This window comes from Mus pahari, chromosome 3 (genome assembly GCF_900095145.1).
Source record: "Mus pahari chromosome 3, PAHARI_EIJ_v1.1, whole genome shotgun sequence".
Taxonomy (NCBI): domain Eukaryota; kingdom Metazoa; phylum Chordata; class Mammalia; order Rodentia; family Muridae; genus Mus; species Mus pahari.
In genome coordinates this window covers 65,770,152-65,792,820 of record NC_034592.1, presented here as the reverse complement: position 1 = coordinate 65,792,820, position 22,669 = coordinate 65,770,152, and the positions used below count along the sequence as shown (strand labels likewise).

Sequence of the window (22,669 nt, the reverse complement as noted above, 5' to 3'; positions counted from 1 at the left end):
ATTAAACTCTAAAAAGTCTTTAATTTCTTTCTTTATTTCATCCTTGACCAAGTTATCATTGAGAAGAATGCTGTTCAGTTTACACATGAGTGTTGGCTTTCTATTGTTTCTGCTGTTATTGAAGATCAGCCTTAGTCTGTGGTGATCTGATAGAATGCATGGGATAATTTCAATATTTTTGTATCTATGGAGGCCTGTTTTTTTGACCAATTATATGGTCAATTTTGGAGGAGGTACCATGTGGGGCTGAGAAAAAGCTCCACCCACTTTTGTCTTCATTGTTACTCTTCTGGTCTCTCTTTTTGACCTTTCTATATTACAAAGCAAATTAGCAATACTTGGTATGAAAAAGTTCAAAATCTTATTAAAATTTGAAGTTCATTTTCATATATCTAGTTAAGTGGAATATTATTCTTTTTAAAATTATTCTCTACTCCAAATACTTGAATATAATAAAATAGTCAAACATTACATATATTAAGCAAAAATAATTTCTTGCTTTTTCATCTTCACTGTTCTTAGACTTTTAAATAGCACAAGACTTATGCAGGCTTAAACCAGTTTTCACTAATGTAAGAGTTTCTTCTATAATCTCAGAATACAAAATCTGTTATGAGAAAAGGGGTGTGAGACCCATGAGATAGATCCATCAGTGCCTATTGGATGGCTTCTGAGTGTTAGGTAAGTATCTCATACCCCAAACCTAGCATCGTAGTTGGCAGTTGGAGGAGGTTTGGACAGGGATATTTATTTGAAAAGGGTTGTCAACACAGTACTGTGGCTCTCAGCCAAATCCTCCACCCCTCTCACAGGTGTCTGTAAACTCAAGTGATTTGACTAGTATCTCCTGCTACTCAGAAAACAATGAGGCAGGGTCCTGAACTTTCCACCAGAGAAGGTGAAAGTTACAAGAAAAGAGGTTTGCCCCTGAATTCAGAGCTGAGTTAATGCAGGTACAGAGATTCACACTTCCAGACTTCAGGTCAAAGACAAAAGGGAACTAGGAAGAGGTTTCTGGGTATACTATAGAGTCCTGATAAATGGGGAAAACAGAGAAGCTGCACTTATTTCTCATATATGAGTCAGGGTTGTAACTCCATTAATGCAGTCATAATTTCTGAGAAAATTAGGTCCAAGGTGTTCTCTTGAATTAATTACCTCTGAAGGACTCATAAATACCTATGATGAAATAAAAGTACCAGCATTTGAGAATTTATATAGATTGCAGTAACATGAAAAGTCCATTGAGATCCTTACCCTACTATTTCCTCACCCATCATTGACCTACCTGTGACAGTAGAGAGTACAAAAGACAAGCACATGCTACCAGGCCCTGTCCCCTCTGCTCATATTCATGTAGCAATTCTCCTGGTCAAGTCTGACCCAGGAGAAGGTGAGAAGTGTCAAAGTAGAGGTGGGTTGGAGCTATTCGTCTCTGTGTACTGAACTTCATGCACAGTGCCAGCTAACAGGCAATACATTTATATTGTTATCTGTGGTCAGGGGCTGAGCTAAGGGTTTTAAAGATTCTCATCCTCTTATTCAAGTATTTGAAATAAAAGTTTGTGCTTGCCTGTTACAGCATGACTCAAGCCAAATGTATAAAGAAATGATTTATCAAAGTCTTGGCCCCACCTCAGTCCCAATCTTCTCAATTACTCCATGAATATCATGTATTTTCTAGTGACTTATTAAAATATTTTATTCTGTATTTTTATCTCCTCTATTTATGGAGATTAGACCACAAATGATATTTCATTTTACTGGTTTCACTAATCAAGCAATCTTGGAGTTTTTGAATCCTGTGTTAAACTTTTATACACCCCACAATTAAAATGTTTTTCATTCTTAGAGAAAGATTCTCAATGTAGTCTGTACAGTATCATCTTTGGTCCATAGAATATGGTTTACAGGTTTCTGTTTATTTGTTCTTTTGGGGTTTTTGTTTTGCTTTGTGTTTTGTTGTTGGTGGTGGTTTTGTTTTGTTTTTGAGACAGGGTTTCTCTGTGTAGCCCTGACTGTGCTGGCATCACTCTGTAGACCAGGTTGGCTTCAAACACAGAAATTCACCTGCCTCCCAAATGCTGGGAGTACAGGCATGCACCACCATGCCGCCCAATCTACCCAAGTTTGGAGTAATTAAGAGGTGAAAATCACAGGTTCCTTTTTACTTTACAATCATTCCCTGAGTTGGTTGTTTGGATGATCTTCATTGAAGACATATGGCATAGGTGGTCCATTCCAAGGGGACAGAGCCAGGTGTGTGCTATGCAGAAGGTGCTCCTATACTTTCTTTAGACTTTTGCTTTTAGGTGTATTACGTATAGTTCACAAGTTGATTGAACTTAGCACATTTAAGGTTCTTCAGTCTATTTTTGACCAGACATTATATGTTACATTTATTTATAAACACACTTTAAAATTTAACTCTTCTTTGTAGGTTTACAACATCTTGCAGCATACGTAATTTTTATTTGCCTGGATGTTCAAACTTTATTTGAGTGGTAATATGCTATATTTATTCATTTTTAGATAATGTCCTTCCCATGGAAATTATGACTTCATGGTTATTTTGCTAGGTTAGGTCTCCATGGTCCTCAAGTCATTAAATACATGTTACACTTTTTATAATCCTTTACATTTGAAAATTACTCTCTAGTACAGGAATAAAAAGGTTTAGCACAATGGTAGAAATTTAACTTCTGCTGTGTTGGATGTTTCTAGTGTGGGTTTGGAGCTGGAGCAGTGAATTATGTGTTGGCTTGCATAAACTCTAGTTTATATAGTGCTGGGAATTAAACCCAAGGCTTTGTGCATGCTAGGAGAGTGCTTCACAAAATGAACTGTAGCCCCAAGGCCCTGCTCCTGTGTTTAAATCCTTCCACAGCATCATGTTTATTAGATTAATAATAATGCCCTAAGTTTATACCATCGTCTAAAGGCCACTATCTATCCATAATCTTATGCAATAATTAGAGTGATTGCTTTCTGCATTTTACTAATGGGAGCAACTAAAGCTCATTTAAACATCACAGCAGCCCGATGAGATACAAGTTCTCTTATTACTATTTTGAGCATAAGGACAATGAATCCCAGAAATATTTACATAGCTTAATCAAGAGAGTACACTGAAGAGTGAGTTAGAGCCTCTAGCACCCTTGATACTGGAGTTGGGTTATTAACTACAATTCACAACCTAATCCATTTAGTTACAGTTGACTCATACGTATTTTCAAGACTGGAGCAATTGCTTAATGTGTAAAAGTAGTGGCTGCCCAAGCAGGAAGATCCCCAGCATCCATGTAAGAAAATCAGGTATAGCAGCATCTCCTGTTACTACAGTGCGGGGCGGCGGCTGGGACAATGAATTTCTGGAGTTTTCTGACAGAGAAAGGTAGAGCGCTTCAGGTTCACTGAGAGAACTCAAGGGAATAAGGTAAGCAAACAAACAAAAAGCTGGAGAGTTAGACCTGATATCCTCTTGTACCTACCTACACACACACACACACACACACACACACACACACACACACACACACACACACACACACACACACACACACACACACACACACACACACACACACACACACACACAGACACACACACACACACTTTCAGAAATTTTTATGGACCTTTAGATCACAAATTCTTAGATTCCATGGTATGCGGAGGGTATTGTTTCTCACCTTTTCCCAGCTATGGCCTTTTGTTACCATACTGTTGCCTTGAACTTAGCTGTAGTAGGACACTATGCCCTGGAAAGAATCAAAGCTACATATTGGAGCTGTGTCTTCCCTGGAAAGCCTATGGCTAAGCATGGCCGTCATGCCAGCAGCTAGACCTAAAAACGACTCCTCAAGACTCTTCCAACTGTGCAAGTCGATTGCCTGCGCATTTTGTAAGGCCTGAAGCATGGAGCTGAGGGTATTTCTGAGATGTCTTTGCTGCTTATCTTATGAATTCTAGTAAAGCAGGTTGTGTAAAATAAAGGGGACATTTAGTTGTTTGTTAATTCACATTTCAAGATAGCCTGGCTTCTGAAAATTGGATCTAGAGATTCTTTCAAGAAAGTGAACTATGCTGTGCATGTTCCATGGAGATATTTGAAAATGGATTGGGCTTAAGAAAAGGTTACCATAGGATAAAACAGGAATTTTAGTTAATCAGTGTGGGTGTACGCACATGCCTACTAAATATGACTGCAGGGTTTCAGTTCAACAAATCAAAACAAAAATCTCTCTGTAAAGATGATTTTGTTTGTAAAAAAAATCAAATTTCTGATAGAAATAGAAATATGACTTTTATGGAGATTATTGTAAATCCCACAGTGGAAATGATCATTGGTTAGGTTTTATAAAAGACATTTTCATATGAAAGTGCCAGAATTTGTGGGTCTTTCAGATGTGTCTCTAGAAGTTATTATTTTTCAAAGTAACACAGTTGTAATCCAAGTGATCTAAAAAGAATCAGTGTGTACTTGTTTAGATTGTAGCAGAGCCAACGCAAGCAGCATCCCTGACTTCATGAATACCAGGGTAGACAGCTGTATATTGTATTTGCTAATATCTCAAAACTACAACTTCCCATTTTATTTTGTTAATATAAGCCCATCCTTATGATTATCATGACTAGAATATAGTCTCTGCACTTAAAAAGAGCAGGCAATTCACAATCAGGACCTTCCACTCAAAACTGAAATAAAGGTAATTAATCTAAAGTACTCAGCTATCCCACTTACGGCTTACACCGTTGAGGGTTGACATGAGGACTACATGTGACATATGCCAGGCAGAGGAAAATTTGAATTGTAACCATTGTTTTTATTGTACAGGTAAAATGTGATACTTTGCATGCTTGAGTTACAGAATATATTAAGATATAGCATTTAAGCCCACTAAGGAAAATATCAAATAATTTCCTGAGAGCAGTTTAGAGTTTTGGAGAAAATGCAGACAGCCATGGAATAAAAGATATGTACAAAATGATGGAAGGGGTCTAACCCCTGCTAACACATCCTCTCTTAACTAACATTCTAACTAAGCCCAGGAGTTCTTATCTTGGGAAAGGCCATACTGAACTGAGACGGCATTGATGTCAGTCAGCACTTGAAAAAGTTGCACTGGCAGACACCGAGTGAGTACCTGGGAGGCTAGAACCTTGAGATCATTTGGTGCAGGGATTTACCAGTGAACTTTCATTGACCTCGCACACATTGACTGAACATGGTAAGTCACTATCAGAATCCGATGGAAATTATATTGGAACAAGGAAGGTGACGAGCAATGTGAGCACTGTGGGCAAGCCTGCCCCAAAAGGAAGGCTGGGTGTCACAGAGACTCAGAATCAAGATTAAAAACTTCAGGGAGTAGCAGCAAGTTGTAACTAGAGGGAGTAGTGTGTGGTGATCATTTAGTCTGGATTTCAAACCAAACACTAGACTAGCACGTGTTCCCTAATGAATCTGCTCTCTGCTGTAGCTCTCCCAGACCATTCATTCTTCAGGGCACAGCATAAGAGGTTTTAAGATGGAAAGCATTAAGAATGTGCTAACTGCATGAACGTTGAATGGTGACAGAGGATATCAATTAGAGACGTGAACTGGGAAGTTCTAACCAGAGCGTTTCTGGTAGTTTTAGCCGTCGCTAATTAGAATTCCTTTCCTGTTTGGCTATCTTCCCCCAGCTTAAAGATTGTGAGAATATCCACTGAATATTTCCTTATTTCATCAGTCTCTCTTGTCACATTGCTTGGCAGCCAGCGCTCACTCCAACCTGTTTGTTTCTATGTAGGCCATTATTTTTAAGTCCAAAGAATACAGGTAGGTGCTGAAGCATGAGCTGAATCACTTTCTCCGGTTCATGAAGCTCAAATCATCTGGAATTGCTGTAAGGTCTTCCTCATGGGTGCTTTCATAACTCAGAGTGCATCCCTTTCACAGAGACCCCACTATATCCTCTCAGTGTTTGTGTCAAACTGGTAGAAACCAGGTCTCCACTCCATAGGAAAGCCTTTCAACATGTTTTCCTACCATGAATTCAGAATCTCAAGTCCAAAGGTTAAAAGGACCATCAAGGTCAATGTTCAGTTAGACCTTCCTCTCCTGAGATTAACATCTTGGCTAGAAGAATGCAATTGAAACCCTTATATAAAAAAACAAAAACAAAAAAACCCACCAAAAACGGTAGGATAAGGAATCCGCTTTGGTGTATCTGCATGCTCACGGACAGCCTTGTTCATGACTATTCAAAGATGATGTCATGCTCAATCCTGTTCTTTGAGTCTCCTGTATGTCAGAGTAGAATCTTCCCTTTAGTGCAACTAAGAGGTCTATTCAAAAGATTTTTTATTAAAACAAAGGAACAGTCTGCACAGAAGTTAAAATTAAGCTTCTGTCGGATACATAATTTTTAAAAAAAACCTTTTCAAATGTCAGTTTCTCTTACTTCCAACCATTAAGGTTTTAAAAGTCTCTTGGTTACGGTATTACATTAGCAATAGCAATCAAGGGTGAGGGTGGAAATGGGAAAATAGTCTGTGGAGTGGGAAGTGTGTTTGTAAAAGTATTTAAAGGGTTAAGAAAATCACAGGGTGATGCTGACCGAAAGGAGAAAGAAGGCAGCCAGCGCAGGCATGGTCCATGCATCACAAGGGTGTGGACTGGGTAGAGTATGGCACAGGGTTCTTGAACTGGTGAATCTAATGTCTCAGGGAAGAACCCTGATGAGTGAGGAAATTCCTAACCCTCTGAACTACAGTCCCAGCAAAGGGAAAAAGCCACTAGCTACAGTATGCTGTTGAGCAGAGTTAGTGAGGATGGCTTTGAAGAAATTATGATCGTGCTTCCAGAGTTTGCTAGTGTGTGGGAAAAGTACAAACAGAAAAAAACTATTAACGGGGTCACATACTTGAAGAAGTTAGCTGGAACTATCAAGTGCACAGCCAAGAGTTCCTGAATGAATGAATGTGAGCCATACTTTGGAATCAGAAAGGCAGGTCAGAGTTTGAGCCAACTGCTCACCACAGGTGGGTAAGGGGTTACAGGAATCGTGGTCCAAGTGTGAGCAGTGAGACACACAGCATTTGGTAGAGAGAAAATTCTCTGTGCTCATCACCATGGCATTGACTCTGTGTATTCCTCTCACACTTAGAAAATAAGAGAGAGGAAGAAGGAAAGCAGAGAGCTGAGCTATAAACATCTTTGAGGATGTTTCAATTATGACTTGAGCTCAGCCAAGCCCACTTAAACAGAGCAGTTGATTTACTAGCTCCCATTAACCAAAGAATTGCCCGCTAGTGCTGCCTATAAAATAGGTTGACTCCGGGTACAGATGATGTCAGCAGGGGCTGATCTGCTTTGCTCGTTCTGGAGTGACCTCTCAGATTCTGTGAGTGGTAGCAAGACATTACCAGGATTTCCAAACTCTGAACTTTCTGCAAACTGTCAAATCTAGAAGGAATGAAAAGGTTTTCCTGGCTACAGGATCTAAAAAGCATATCCTCATATTTGATTGGTTTGGGTTAGGCAACAAGCTTATCTTCAAACAATCATTGTGCCTAGGGGGACTAGATACATAAGCTCATGTATCACACATCCCAAGAGAAGGGGTGCTATTTAAGTCACTGGCTAACACATTGAGAAGGAAGATAGAGTTTCTTAAAAAACCACTAAGTACATCTTGTTGACTGTGCAAACTAAAAAATAAAATAAAATAAAATAAAATAAAATAAAATAAAATATATCTGTTAGTTCTACAGGCAAGAGGACATGGATGAGGGTGTGGGTAGAACCTTGAGAATATCCATTGGCAGGAAACTCAGATACTGTTTTATTTTCCTGGTCTCCCTCTTGCTATTTTTAGGGAAAGTGTTTTTCTTTTCTCTTCTCCCCTTTCTTCCTTCTTTCTTTTCTTCCCTCCTCCTGTATTGTTATTGTTCATCCTCAGCCATTACTTTTCTCACACAGAAGATGAATGAATCATCAGTCTCTCTTTTTCTGTGAAATTCTCTGTCCATCGGTCCCCCCAAGAGTCCTTCTTAACCTACCCTGGCCAGCAAGAGGAGGCGAGGAGTCAGTTGATGTTTGCTTAAAAGGGAAGAGCTTGTAAATGTGACCTTTGCTTTGCTCAGTTTCACTTGGAAGAAATACCGAGAAAATCTGTTCAGGTGAACTGTGTGTGCTAGAGATCAATAAATCATCAAAAACAAATGATGAGGTTTTCATGAATTCTGTTTTTGTGGCATAAGCTGTTTGGGATGCTGTGTTTGTAGGTTGTACTCACCTCGTACACGGGTGTGAAAACCATGCTGAGTAAAAAAAAAGTCACACCAGTTTTGTTTGGTTTTCATCTTTTCTGACCATCTGTGGTTTGTTACTTTCTATAAACCTTCAGAAACAGCCTCACTAATGGAAACGGACAAAAAAATTATCCCCAGTTGTTCTTAGAGATGACTGACGAAACCTTCACATATTAAATAAGATTCCACAATTATGACATGTAAAATAAAATCTTTAAAAATATGTTACTTTAAACACTGTCATTTTCTAATGATATGCAGGATGGTCATTTAAAAGTTATATCTAAGACAATATATTATGCAATTTTCAGATATCATTGCATATTCTTGTGTGAAATTCTCAATAATCCTATGAGTTACACTATTAGTGTTGATGAGAAGTTAATGAATTTGAAATATAAAATAATTAACTTAATTAGATTCATATTAAAATAGAATCTACCCTAAAATTTGGTCCTAAGCTATCCCATATAATTTTCCAGGGACATTCAACCCAAGAATCAGTATGAGCGAATTCTAATTGACTGAAATAAATGGTTTCCTAGCCACTGGATTTAGACATCAAAATGTGATGTCATTCTGCTCAAAGGGAATTCCAAAAAGATTGCTAAGGCTGTTGGGAAAAAAGTTTCTTTCCTTATGGAAGAGTGTTGTGTGAGTGTGATAATTCATAATTTTTAAAAATGATTGTGTGTGCTCGTGTGTGTGTGTGTGTGTGTGTGTGTGCTCGTGTGTGTGTGTGCGTGCGTGTGTGTGTATGTGTAAGGCAGAGTCCAACACTGAGTATCTTCCTCAATTCTCTCACTGATTTGACTAGATTGCATGACTGGCAAGCTCCAGAGACAACACTGTCTTTGCATCCCCAGTGCTGGGTTTACACGACCACAATGCCATGCTCTGCTGGTTTTGTTTTGTTTTGTCTTGTGTCCTGTTTGTTTGTCTTTTCTGTGGGATTGGAACTCAGGCCCTCATACCTGTCTGGCCAGCACTGTATGGAAACACTTCTCCAGCGTGAGAGTTTATGCAAATTGGTGATATAAAAAAGATAAAAGGAATCTGGGCTTTAGATATTGTTAATCTGATTTTTATTTTTTATTTTTAATATATTAGAATTATATCACTTTACTTTCTCACTTTTCTTCTTTAGCCCCTCTGATACCTTTTCCCACTCTTTTTAAGTAATTATTATTATTATTATTATTAATTATTATTATTATATGCTTCATCTATATGTATGTCTATGTACTTCTTGTATGTATAGTGCGTATGAAGGCCAAAAGGGGCATCCTGTAACTTTAATTTTTTTAATCTTATTTCTAATGATGTTTTAAAATGCTTTAATTTCCTTTTTAGCCCACCACCCACTAGTAGTAGTGGAAAAGAAAGGGAAGTAGACCTGTTTAGAAAAGGTTCTTTGGAACAACTCCCATCTGTGTTTTCTGGAAATTGGCAATTTAGTTCACAGGTCAGCAGTAGTAGCTCGATCCACTTGCAAACACTCTAAGGATACACCAGCAGTCCAGTTTGGTAGAGTCTGGATAGCAAATGGGAATCAGCAGGGGTGGCACTACCTAGTAGAGACAGTGAGGCCTCAGTCTTGTCACAAATCAGCAATAGAAGAGACTAGCAGGAATGCCAGAAGTTCTTGGCTGTTCCCCTCTCGGTGTATCAAAGATGGGATACCCATAAGCCTTGTACAGCCAGCTCTACAAGCAAGCCAAGCTCAGCCTCCATCACTGGCTGTTGTGTCCTTTGTATATGCCCTCCAAACATCATGTGTCTCCATGGTTGTGTTTCTACACTTGTCTTTCTCAACATGTATGTCTGTCTCAGTTGACATCATTCTATCAATCAACCCAAGTCCACAAAATGACAAAAACTACAACATACCAACAAAAGTTTTTTAAATACTTTTCTCTCTATAAAGTCCCAACAAACACAACTCAAGTACACAATATAAGACAAACCAATACATATGTCATTAACAAAAAAATCTTTCATCCCATGTCCTTTCACATATTTACTTTAACAAAACATCCTTTCTCCTGTGTTTACTTCAGCTAAACATTCCTTTATGAGTCTGTCTTAGTATTTCACATGTCACAACATTCCTTCACGTATTTGCCCCAACAAAAACACCATCCAACCGACTTTCCAAAAAAAAGAGAAAGAAAGGAAGGAAGGAAGGAAGGAAGGAAGGAAGGAAGGAAGGAAGGAAGGAAGGAAGGAAGGAAGAAAGAAAAGAAAGAAAGAAAGAAAGAAAGAAAGAAAGAAAGAAAGAAAGAAAGAAAGAAAGAAAGAAAGAAAGAAAGACCCTTAAGTTTCCACTTCAAGATTTCTTGGAGCTGGGATTATAGATTGTTATGAGATGCCATGTAGGTAGGTTCTGGGAATCAAGAGTTCGAGAAGAGCAGCCAGTATTCTTAATAGTTGTTACATCTCTCCATCCCCTGACCTGATGATTTTAAAAATCCTTTGCTGAAGTTAACCTACATTTAGTTTTTATTTTTAATGAAAATAACATGTTTCCTTTGTATTTAAGCTACTTTAGCTCAGGTTTGGTGTCATTTGTCATTGGGAGCATCCTTCTGGCCATATAATATCGGTGACCTTTGTTCCATGATCCCAGCAAGATTTCATCCTATTCTAACTGTGATTCTAAGCAGTAATGTCTGCTTCCTACGTTAAATTGTTATATTTAACATTTTATATCTTCTAGAAAACAAAACAATAGGTTGATTAAACTTCAAAGTATTAAATGAAGCACAATGATAATGATCTCATAATAAAGCCAAACAGCATCGATGATTCTTGAACAAGTATCAAGTACTGGAAATCAGGCAGAGGTTATTTCTCAAAATATTTAAAGAGGCATGTGCTTATTCTTTTCAATACTTCATCAGCAAGTCTTATTCCAAAGTATGTATGGCCTATATGCTCCCCATCTATTTCTCTCACATCTCTTTGTGCCATGGGGATCACCAGCCTGATAATCACTGTTCTGTTTGATGACTGCCCATACCCTACTTCCATCCTCTCTTCTATTTGGTCCCATAGGTTGAGTAAGAGATGTATTCTTATATTCTCATATTCCTGTCTCCTGAATATACCTCATCTTTTTGTTCACTTCTGCTCAGGTGAAAATTTGGTTTTTGTATTTTGCAACCAAGCATCATACAAGTATTTCCCATCTGTGGCATCATTGCAAGAGATTCAAAATAAACATATCTTCATAGGAATTCTAACACCTGTCCCAGGTCATTCACTGGCAGTGAAATAACAGACACATAAATATAACTACTGCTGCTGAGTTTATGCTATAGAAGAAACAGAGGCCTCTTTGACAGAGAGATGCCCATCATCTGGCAAGCTGTGATTGGAGAATAGCAGTTTTGAAACATTGATGTTCCTGAAGTCACTAAGAAGTCTGGGTAAAACAGCATTCTGAATCTGCTCCAAGAATTTCTGATTCAGTAGGTTCTACTTAGAGATCAGTTTCCCCTTCTAGTAAATTCTCAGTCCATGAGGATTTTGCTGATCTAGGGCAACACACTTTGAGATCTACTTGAGTAGAGGGTATCACAATGAGGCTTCAGCAAAAGAAATACAGAATTGGTCTAAAACTAGTGTCAGGGCTCACTCACACTTCTAACTCTAGCACTCCACAGGTTGAGGCAGGAGGATTAGTAAATTACACTATAGACCAAGATACATAACAAAATACTATTGCACAAAGAAAAATGAGGCTATATTTTGTAGAAATTTCATGTTATCAAAAAATGTGGCCTAGGAGTTATACCCCCTTTATGTATGAGGTAATCATGTGTTCAAAGATAGCCTCCCCCCCCCTGAATCCCTCAGGTTCCAGGATGCAAGGGGCATGAAGAGCTAAGTAAGAGAGTTTGAGGTACCAGGAAGTCAAGGGCTGTCCTTGTAATGCTTTCATCGGTCTAGGATCTTGGGATTCCTCCCTGGGCTACCTCTTGACCCTTTATCTTTAATCTGTGGCTCTTAATCTTGAGTGGACACAGCTGGAGGGAGCACAGACTGCCTCTTGCATTACTTTCTCTTAATTAGGAAAGATAACATGTCCCATCCCAAACTTGATGGTGAGACCCAATTGCTGATGACACCATATACTTGAATCATAAAACATAGAGAAATCAAGATGGTACTGATCTGAATGTTTCATCCTTCTTGGCTGGGTTTCATAGTTAAAAGGTTCTGTACATGTTCCCCCAGGAGAAAGTGATCAACAATCTTACCAGGCTGTGAATTATAACAACCACTAGTCTCCCAGATAATAGTGACACACCCCTAACATGAATACTATGGAAATAACAACTCTGTAATTGGATCTAAGATCTCACTCCAGGAGACAGAGCTCATCCATGGACTATATGGCAAGATCATGGACTCCAGGGAGAACTCAATACTATATTCTACTAAGTAGACATAGTTTTAAACCTTTTCCTATACTCTTATCTTTGTACCCAGATAAATGCATTTCTCGATCCTCACCAGAGAAACCTGGGTTTGGGGGGGTGTTGTTTTGTTTCTTTGTTCTTTGCAGTAGATAGTGACTGAGAGACCCATAACTGTTCCGTACAGGATAACAGACTGTGGCGTTCTTCGCTCTAAATACTACATTTAAATCACACTCCCTCACTCCAGGACTCAAGAATCACTTTATATGAGAGAGTAGAGATATTGTAAGAGCCAGAGGTAGTAGACTTCTGCATCAGCAGACTTCATGTGTGCAGGGCCAGTGCACACATGAACTCATAGTGGTCCCACATCCAGGAAGAAAGTCCCAATTCTAGCTGAGAAGCAATGGGCAGCCAATGTCAATTTTCTTCAGGTGTGTGGTCCCCAAGGTGCCCAAAGAGGCAGCACTCACGGATTCGATGGGTTTGAAACATAAAGCTGGGAGGGAAAAGAAGTGGTGGGGAGAGGGGAGACATCCGAATCACAGAAAAAAATGGGAGTGCCAATGAAACAGAAACTGCCTTTTTATTTCCCCTCTTCTCAACATGGTATTGTTGAGTCTACTTCTGTACCCCTGGCTTTTTCTATCAAACTAGGTACATTTCTTACATATATAAAAATTATTTTGGCAACTCTGCCACTGTCTTTTCACTGCNGAGAGAGAGAGAGAGAGAGAGAGAGAGAGAGAGAGAGAGAGAGAGAGAGAGAGAGATTTCCTAAGTCTCCTAAGTTTTCTTTGGAATTATTCATATTGTACATGCTCCAAGCACTCTGACATCACAGTGCAAGCCTTTTTCCTATGTATTAGTAAATCAGCTTAGACTAATTCACAGAGAGGTGTGGCCAGCTGGGGCTCCCCACAAGCTTTCTGTGTGACAGCTGCTGTTCTAGGCTATACAGGTAGTAGGTGATAAAGCCAGGAACATGATTACAAAGACAGGTTTCTTAGCCACAGAGGATGCTTATTTACCAAAGCCTTGGTGATTAGTGGAATGTTTGTGCCTAATTGAATATATTTGAAGATATATTTTGAGCCAAAAATTCCTGATAAGAAGCCAAGAGTTCTCAGGAAGGCCTGGGGCAGTGTTCTGACTCTGTGTTTTCACCCGTTTCTATTCCAACACACTCCAAAAAAATAATCTTTACCCCAGCTCTTCAAGCAACTTGATTCCATCTGAGAGCCTTAATGGAAGATGCCTGGGGCCCTTCCTGCCTGTCCTAGGGGACAAGACCTCCCTAAGTATGGGCATCCACTTCCTTGGGTGATTACAAAGAAGCTGCCAAGCCCTCCTTAAATCTTTTTTGTTTTTGTTTTTGTTTCTCTGTGTAGCCCTGGCTGTCCTGGAACTTACTTTGTAGACCAGGCTGGCCTCAAACTCAGAAATCCACCTGCCTCTGCCTCCAGAGTGCTGGGGTTAAAGGCATGCGCCACCACGCCCGGCACCCTCCTTAAATCTTAATGTGGAGAAAGTCACCTCTAATTTCCACTTTATGCTCAGCCAACCTTCTAATAGTCAAGACTCGGGGAGGTTAAGCCAATGAAGGCATGGCTGCCTTCCCTACCCAAACATCTAGTCCTTGTGTTCTCTCATATACAGTGGTCATGCTTGCACAGTTCACAGAAAAGGGGTAATGTCTGCTTTAAACAAACAAAAACTTAAGAATTTATAAACCTTTGTCCCTTTGAGGGCAGTAAAGGGAATAAATAAATAAATAAATAAATAAATAAGTTTTGATACTATCCTGAGAAGAATTTATTTTGCTGTGTTTAGAATTCAGCAGACAGGGTAGTGATGATAGAAATGGAATTTCAAATGTACCCAATTCTATCCTAGTAATGAATGTATCACCATTTAAATTACCATAGACTTTTTTTTTTTCCATCTGACAATCTGCTCCAGATACCAGTTTTGGAAATATATTTAAGCTTTTTTTTCCACCAAAAATTTTCCCACTAAGCTAAACTCCTATAAGATTTTTTTCTTTTTTAATTATTTGATAATTTCATACATGCTTACAGTGGTCAAATCTATACCTCCCATCTACCTCTTGAAATTTGTATTATCTCCGTATCACCATTTTCCCCTCTCAAACAATTTTTTAAATAATCATTCCATTCGTTGACACCTCAAATGATATTCCATTTCCCAGTTACCCCCTCCACAAACCCCCCATCCCACATCCACCCTCCACCCCTTCTCCTTTGCCTCCATGATGGTGCTCCCCCACCCACCCACCCTCTCCCGCCCCACTGCTCCAGCATTACCCAACGCTGGGGCATGGGACCTCCACAGGATCAAGGGCCTCCCCTCCCGTTGATGTCAGGCAAGGCCATCCTCTGCTACATATGTATCTGGAGACATGGATTCTTCCCTGTACACTCCTTGGTTGGTGGTCTAGTCTCTGGGAACACTGGCTGGTCCGGTCAGCCCATGTTGTTCTTTCTATGGGGCCGCAACCCTTCTCTGCTCCTCCAGTCCTTCCGATGGCTCCCCCACGGGGTCCCTAAGCTCAGTCCGATAGCTGACTCCAAACTTCCACATCTGCATTGGTCAGTTGCTGGCCGAACCTCCCAAGGAGCAGCCACACCAGGTTCCTGTCAGCAAGTGCTTCTTGACTTCAGCAACAGTATAGGGTCTTGCATCTGCAGACAGGATGGATCCTCAGGTGAGGCAGTGCCCAGTTGGCCCTTCCTTCAGTCTCTGCTCCATTTTTTTTTTTTTTTTTTTTTTTTGTCCACTTTCTCCCTTTGGACAGGAACATTTCTGGGTTAAAAACTTTGAGACGGGTGGGTGCTCCCATCCCTCAACTGGGGACCATGTTTATCTGCTAGAGGTAGTTTCTATAGGTTCTATCTCCCCCTTCAGTGCGCATTTCTGCCAAAGTTATCCCTGTTGGGTCCCGGAAGCCTCATTTTCCCCTGGTGCCTGGAACCCGCCAGAGGCTATCCTCAGTTCCTCATCACCCATCTCCGACATATTCTTATTCTATTTCCTGACCTTCTGTACCTCTCTCCCATCCTCTCTAGTACCTGGTACTGCCCCCTTCTTTCCTCCCCCTCCTCTCTCCCTCCCTGTCCTGCAATGATTCTGTTCCCCACTCAAGGCGGGACTGAAGCATCCATCAGCCAAACATTTTTAAAGTTTATGTTTAACTCTAAATTTCAAAGTTATATAGAGGGGATGGAGAGTAATGACTGCTGGAATTATTGACTGAATGAGAACTTTGAACTTTGAAAGGAAACCATACATTTAAAGTGAACAAGATCTCAACCGTTGAAGACCCAGACTCCAAAATAAGATACTCTGCAGCTCAGAAATAGTCATGTCCACTGACTGAGCAAATCTCTTAAGTGTGCATGCTTCCTTTACTCATCACTATAATAGACAAAGGTGAAAAATCTTCCCCAAGGTAGTATCTTGAGGACTGAGTGAGCTATTTTGGACCCCCCCCCCGCCCAGTTCAGAATACAAGGAATAGCGTTAGTTTGAATCTTTATCTGGATCTATGTTATATAGTTCTGAGGTCTGAGTGAGAATGCTATCATGTTCAAGGTATTTTTTTTTTTTGGTGAATAGGCAGATGAAAGAAAACATGTCAGTCAACTTATAACACAAACATTGTTAATTTAATAAATAACCGTAATGTGCTCCTCTGTAAACATTACGTGGGAATCTAGTGGGAAACACTGACTGCACAAGATGCTGCACAATAGGCAGAGGACATTCTCTTATCCCACCTTGCAAGTGTCCAAGAATGGTACCCCATGGCACATGTGAATTCAGCCTCACCCTTAGCACTAGAACATCATATTGTCCCTCTAAACACAGACTTCTATTGCAGAGCGCCAATGATGGCCTTTTGGGAATATGTCCCTCCCTAGAGGTGACAATTTTCTAAGACCTTTCCCTCTACCTTTTTCAGGTATAGCATGCTAGACTTTTTTTTTTTTTAAAATCATGTTCAACATTGTTACTATGAAGTATTTTATGATTTATAAGTAAGGCATAGAAAGGGAGGGCCTGAACAATCAGGGAAGCAAGACAGACACAGCCAGGTTGGTCCAGTTTCATCATACAAGGAGCTGACAGTTTGCATCTTAACTTGCAAGCCTTTTGGGAAACATTGTAAAATTGAAGTGTACTACACACAGTCTGTTCACCAGTTAAATGACATCGAAATATTGATTCTATCTGACATAGAGAAATTATGCTCCTGCCCTGGACTCATCAAATGTTAGGGGTAGAAGGGATGAGTTAATTGTTTCTTGAAATAAATCCTTTATCATACAAATGGCATGAAAGCAAAAGAAAAATTCAAACTTGAGAAACCCGTCTCTCCTAATCACACCCAGCATTTAAATTGTAATACTTAGGTTCAGTTGTGGTCACCAACTTCCTGGAAAGGACCGTGTTTCCTTGGGTGTGACTATTTTCCAAGAGTCCCCTTCAGACAGAAATATTTTCACTGACATATAATTGTAGAGTCAAAATCCCATGACCTCTCCTTCCGAGGTTGCCCCCGTCTTTATTTCCCTTTCCCTTCAAACTTTCTAGTTCAAAATATAAGCCCTTTGGGAGATGTGTCATCTTATTCAGAGAGAAATTTTAGCCTATAAATAGCTCCAAAGGATCACTTGATCACTAATCGGATGCAAGGTCAGTTTTTCTCAGTTCCTTGGTCCACTTTCTACACATAGCCTTTGTCTGAGAACCTCTCTTGAATCTTTGCTGACTCCCAATGGACAGAAAACATCATGTCAAAGAGTGGAACGTTTTTCAGAAGTCAACACTGGTAGCATGTTACACATATATGTCTGCCCTATCATTTCTTTCCTGTACAGTGTTCTTTATGAATTCCTAAGGAGAATATACCAATAGTTATCATATCATATGATAGTTCATATAGTAAACAATGTGGACTAGCATCTCTGAATCTTTATAAGCATAGAGTTATCACAAACACTTTTCCTATACATTTTTTTCAGATGTGCAAATTGTCTCTGATGATCTTATTTAGAGCAGCATTTCCTGTCATAATTATATCCTCATTCTCTTCTCCATTTAGTCTTTCCTTTAAAATGTAAATTCATAGGACCATGTTATCTATCTATCTATCTGTCTGTCTGTCTGTCTGTCTGTCTGTCTGTCTGTCTGTCTATCCATCCATCCATCCATCCATCCATCTATCTACTTTAAGATATGGTCTTTCTATTTGGCCCTGCTTACCTGAAACTCACTGTGTATACCAGACAGGCCTTGAACTCACATATATTCACCTGCTTCTCTCTCCTAAGTCCTGGAATTAAAGGTCTCCAATACTATGCCCAGAATATTCTAATTTTTCATCATTTTATAGGGTACCAATAATTTTGACATGACTAAAGAATATTGTATTTAAAGGTTTAGTTTATATAAGGGTTTTATTTATATATTAAAACCAGAACTAGGAACAATATACATAAGAGATCAATATTAATGTAGGACCAAGACTTTATTCAGTATCTGACTTAAAATCTACACTGGTATGTACATATTCATACAGGAGAGAGGAAGGGAAGTCTACTCTAATGACTATCTTACAATCAGGAAAGTAGGCTGGCAAGCTGGAAATTATAGGGAATTAATGCCATAATCTTGAATCTTAAAGTCATCCCAACTCAGAATTTTCTCTTTAAGGTAATTCCATCTTTTCTTTAAGGCCTTCAGATGATTCAATAAGGCCTGTCCACATTTTGAAGGGTGATTTACTTTGCTTCATCTTCACATGAAAAAACAAGTACCTTTGTATAAACACGTAGGTCAGCATTTAAACCCATAACTGGTCATCACGCTCCACACTTCTCTCTTCGCCACATCAGTTGAGTGACTAGAGAAGTGTCTGTGGTTTCAAGATTTGCCTGTTCTGTATACAATGTCATACCCCATGCCTTTATTTTTGACACTCACTTCCTTTATTCCTTTATTCTATACTAAATATAGACCATTCCTTCCTCTGAAACCACACACTACTTCTCTACAAAGACTTGCATACATTATAACTACAAATTGCCAGATTACCACATCCCAGTGATGTTCACTATGCCTTTACACCCATTCTGTCTTGTCTGGCTATCTGCTTTGGGCAGTTTGTGAGTTAGGATATATAGCCTTTAAGTCCCCAGTACCAATTAGCTGTAGAAAAACAGGTAATGGTTACCACCCACCTGGCATTCTGTTTCACCCTGCTGGTAAGAACAGAGGGGAGGAGAAAGAAAGGAATGTGATGACATCACATGATTACACCACAATCCTTCCTGTTCCACCTGTCCTGCTCTGTGGATTTACTTGATCGTGGCATAAAAGAAACTAGATCTTGAAAATGGCATGATCTTTAGGTAATGAAAATTTCAAGGCATGTAGTATAGTATTGTACTAAAATGGGCTAAGCAATCTAACTTGAAATGACTAAAAGAGCCAAAAAATATTTTTACCTAAAATTACAATGTCACTGGTCTAATGGTAGATCAAAGTCATTAAAATGTAAGAAGAAAAAAAAACTTGAAAAAAAATCACAAACTGAGTATTAATCAGTATGATTATTTGGTTGTATGTCTTGTCTTGTGTCTACATGTAGTTTTGTAATCGCAGTACTTAAGGAGTGCTTATTTTCACTACAGTGTTTCATAAGTACATATGTACTTATTAAGTATCATGAAAAATAAGTATTGTGTGTGCATTGAAGTAAACAATACATAGAGGGGACCATTTAAAAGGTCATGTTTATTAAAAGAACACAAAGGTCAAAGCTAAAGCGTGCCATGTACACCCGGGTTATTGATCTCGGGTGCACTGTTGAGGAAATGGTCAATTCAGATGTCAGGACAAAGCTAGTTGTGTTCTGTAGACAAAGTAGACTGGTATGTGTAGCTGGGTTTGTATATAGAGAAAATCTTTCATTTATTATTTTCAGTTCAGGTCTTTGGAAAGTTCTCAGTTATATACTCTGATAGGCATTCAGTCAGGGTATTTCCTCAGAACCCCACTCTGTGGTAGCTATCGCTCGTTATCAACCAGTCCAAGTCACTTCCCAGAAGTTAATACTACATACTGTGTCCCTAACTCTGTTGATGGCCTTGGGCAGCACTTCTCTTTTGGTTTTGTTGAGAAAAGGTCTCATTTGATCCAGGTTGGCCTCAAACTTACAATCCTCTTTCCTTAGACTCCCAAATGCTGGGACACCTAGGTCCTGGTCAGAAGTTCTAAATCCATGAAATCTCCACACTTATGTTAAAATCAACTCTTAACTAGCAGTGTTCTTCCTCCTTAGAGAGTCTCAGGCTCCTGAAATGAGCTTTCAACATGACCCATTTCATCCTTGCACATGATGACCATGGGTTCAAACAACTAAGCATTAGAAGAATCTGGGAAATGAAATTGCACACACACACACACACACACACACACACACACACACACACATGCCACAATACATATGTGAATGTCAGTCTAAGGACAACTTTCTCCCTTTTCACATGGACCTGGGGATTGAACTTGGGTCTTCAGGCTTTCCTGGAAAATCCTTTACCTGAGGAGTCATCTCACTACCCTTGTTCCTCCCTTTATGAGTTTCTAATGTAAAATATCCAATGATATTTAAAAGATTGTTTTAGAATTCTTAAGTTATTTAGTTAATTTAGTAAAACTTACTCAATAAAATAGTATATACAAATGACTTATGGAATCCACAAAAATTCAAACAGCACTTCCTATCTCTACTATGTAGAAAATGAAATATAAGAATTGTATAGCCTCAAACTCCTCTTCTTTCCACTCTACTTGCTTCCTAGAAGAATAAGTAGCACACACTTATTTATGAATTTTCTTCTTTGCTTTGAGTTAATCACCATTAGGATGGCATATTTATGAGATTGACAACATAACATAACCACTACTAATACTTTTTATCAATATTTGGAAAGCAGCAGATGCTGTCTTGTATCATTTGATGCCTTCAGAAAGTGATCAGCTCAAAAACTTAAAGAGCTTCCCAAATGTTAACTCAATTTTTAGAAACAGTTCGTGTTAAGGAATAATTAGAGAACTGTATGCCATTTTAAAAAAAAAGTGAAACAACACAAAGAAAACATTTGGATATTTGTTTTGGATGTTTGCTTCCCTGTTAGTCTCTGCTCCCGTTTCTCAGTGCTTATTCTGTGTATATGTTTATAGAAGACTGCTGGACACTGAGGATGAACTCAGCGACATCCAGACCGACTCCGTCCCATCGGAAGTCCGGGATTGGTTGGCTTCAACTTTCACACGGAAAATGGGGATGATGAAAAAGAAGCCTGAGGAAAAACCAAAGTTTCGCAGCATTGTCCATGCTGTCCAGGCTGGGATTTTTGTGGAAAGGTAAGTAAGCAACGTGATTCACATCCCAAGACAGGAGAATCTGAAGGTCAGTGAGTGTGTGTAGTGCATCAAAGCACTATAGGTCCATATTACCTTACGGAGGACACACTCTAGCACAGTTAACTAGAGCGGGTACTTTGGTCTTCTGATTATTATGCCTAGAACAGAAGTCTCTTGCCTTACTTTTTAAAAACATTTCTATTAGGATGCCAGGAAGATTGAAATCATACCCATTTGGAAGCACACCCATGTGGACATGTTTACAAACATTTATAACATGTTCATATTTTAGCAATGAAATATATGTAAATAAATTGTAATAACTCACAAAATGGATCCTATAGTGGATTTTTTAAATTTTATTTTAAAGTCAAGTTAGTCGTTTTGTCCTAATTAGAAAAGACTTACCTCTTCTTTGGTTTCCAACCTGAGATGAAATCTCTCTCACTTCTGCTTTGAAGAACTTAGTTTTTAGCATTTGTGTTGCTGAAAGAAGAATCTCTGATGCCATGGGAACCACCAGGGTTTTCGGTGTTTATACATCGGAATATGGCCAAGTTTCATAGTATTTTCTTTTTATCTTTAAGAGAAAAGGGTACTCATCTTTCTATAAAATGAAATGTTTCAGAAGCTATACAAAGGCCAATTATAAACATGTCTGACAAAACTGCAAAGCATTTATAAGAAATCCCTCAGATTAAACATAATATATTAATCATATGTAAAGTGGCAAATTCAGTATTTTTCAAAATGAGCAGATGGAAGGGCAGATGACAATTGTAGTATTTATCAGGGCACCTTTTTTTGAGACAGTGACTGGTTTAGGCCAGGCTGGCTTTGAATTTTAATTCTCCTGCCTCTGGAGAGGCTTGTGTCACCCTGCTCAGCTTCAGCACCCTTCCCATGGACATGAATTCTGGCCACTTCCTTCATCTCACATCATTTCCAACAAAAGGACAGTGGAAAGGATACTGGATTATCAAAATGTAAATGATAAAGTGTATCAGGAGCGCTATTGAAGATGCAGTTTAAAGATATGTTAGGACAATTGTGATAAGACTTATTTCATGAGGATACAACTTAAAAGATCAACCAATGAGTGATTATTCAAATTACTTTACAGGCTTCTTACCTACATCTGCTTGGCTTCATTAAATGAATACTCTGATTAGTGGTAGGATCCTACCTTGTCTGGTGTGTAGATTTATTCTAACAGAAGTGCCAAGAAAGGAGACTGAACTGAGACATGTTCCTTTTGTGTTAGTGTTATTGATTTCCCATGGTATCAAGTTAAAAACATCTAAGCAGCATTTCAGAGAGTCTCAGATGAAGCATCCTGGTTGGCCTGCGGAAGGAAAGTGGGTTATCTTCCTTCTTTAAACTATTACAAACTGTGGCAATCTGAAAATCAATGCAAACTGTGGGTACGATCTAACTGAGTGTGCATCTATCTGAGACAATGTTATGAATTCAGGATTCATATATTGACC

General features: G+C 39.0%; 1 protein-coding gene across 5 annotated transcripts in view; it reads left to right on the top strand.

Moving 5' to 3' along the window:
* Positions 1-22,669, top strand: part of Pde1a (phosphodiesterase 1A) — a 287,640-nt gene that overhangs the window by 195,886 nt on the left and 69,085 nt on the right. For all 5 annotated transcript variants that reach the window (XM_029536147.1, XM_021192360.2, XM_021192362.2 and 2 more), the window contains one exon: positions 20,997-21,179. In XM_029536147.1, coding sequence (XP_029392007.1) covers positions 20,997-21,179 — 183 coding nt within the window. The remainder of the gene's footprint in view (positions 1-20,996; positions 21,180-22,669) is intronic.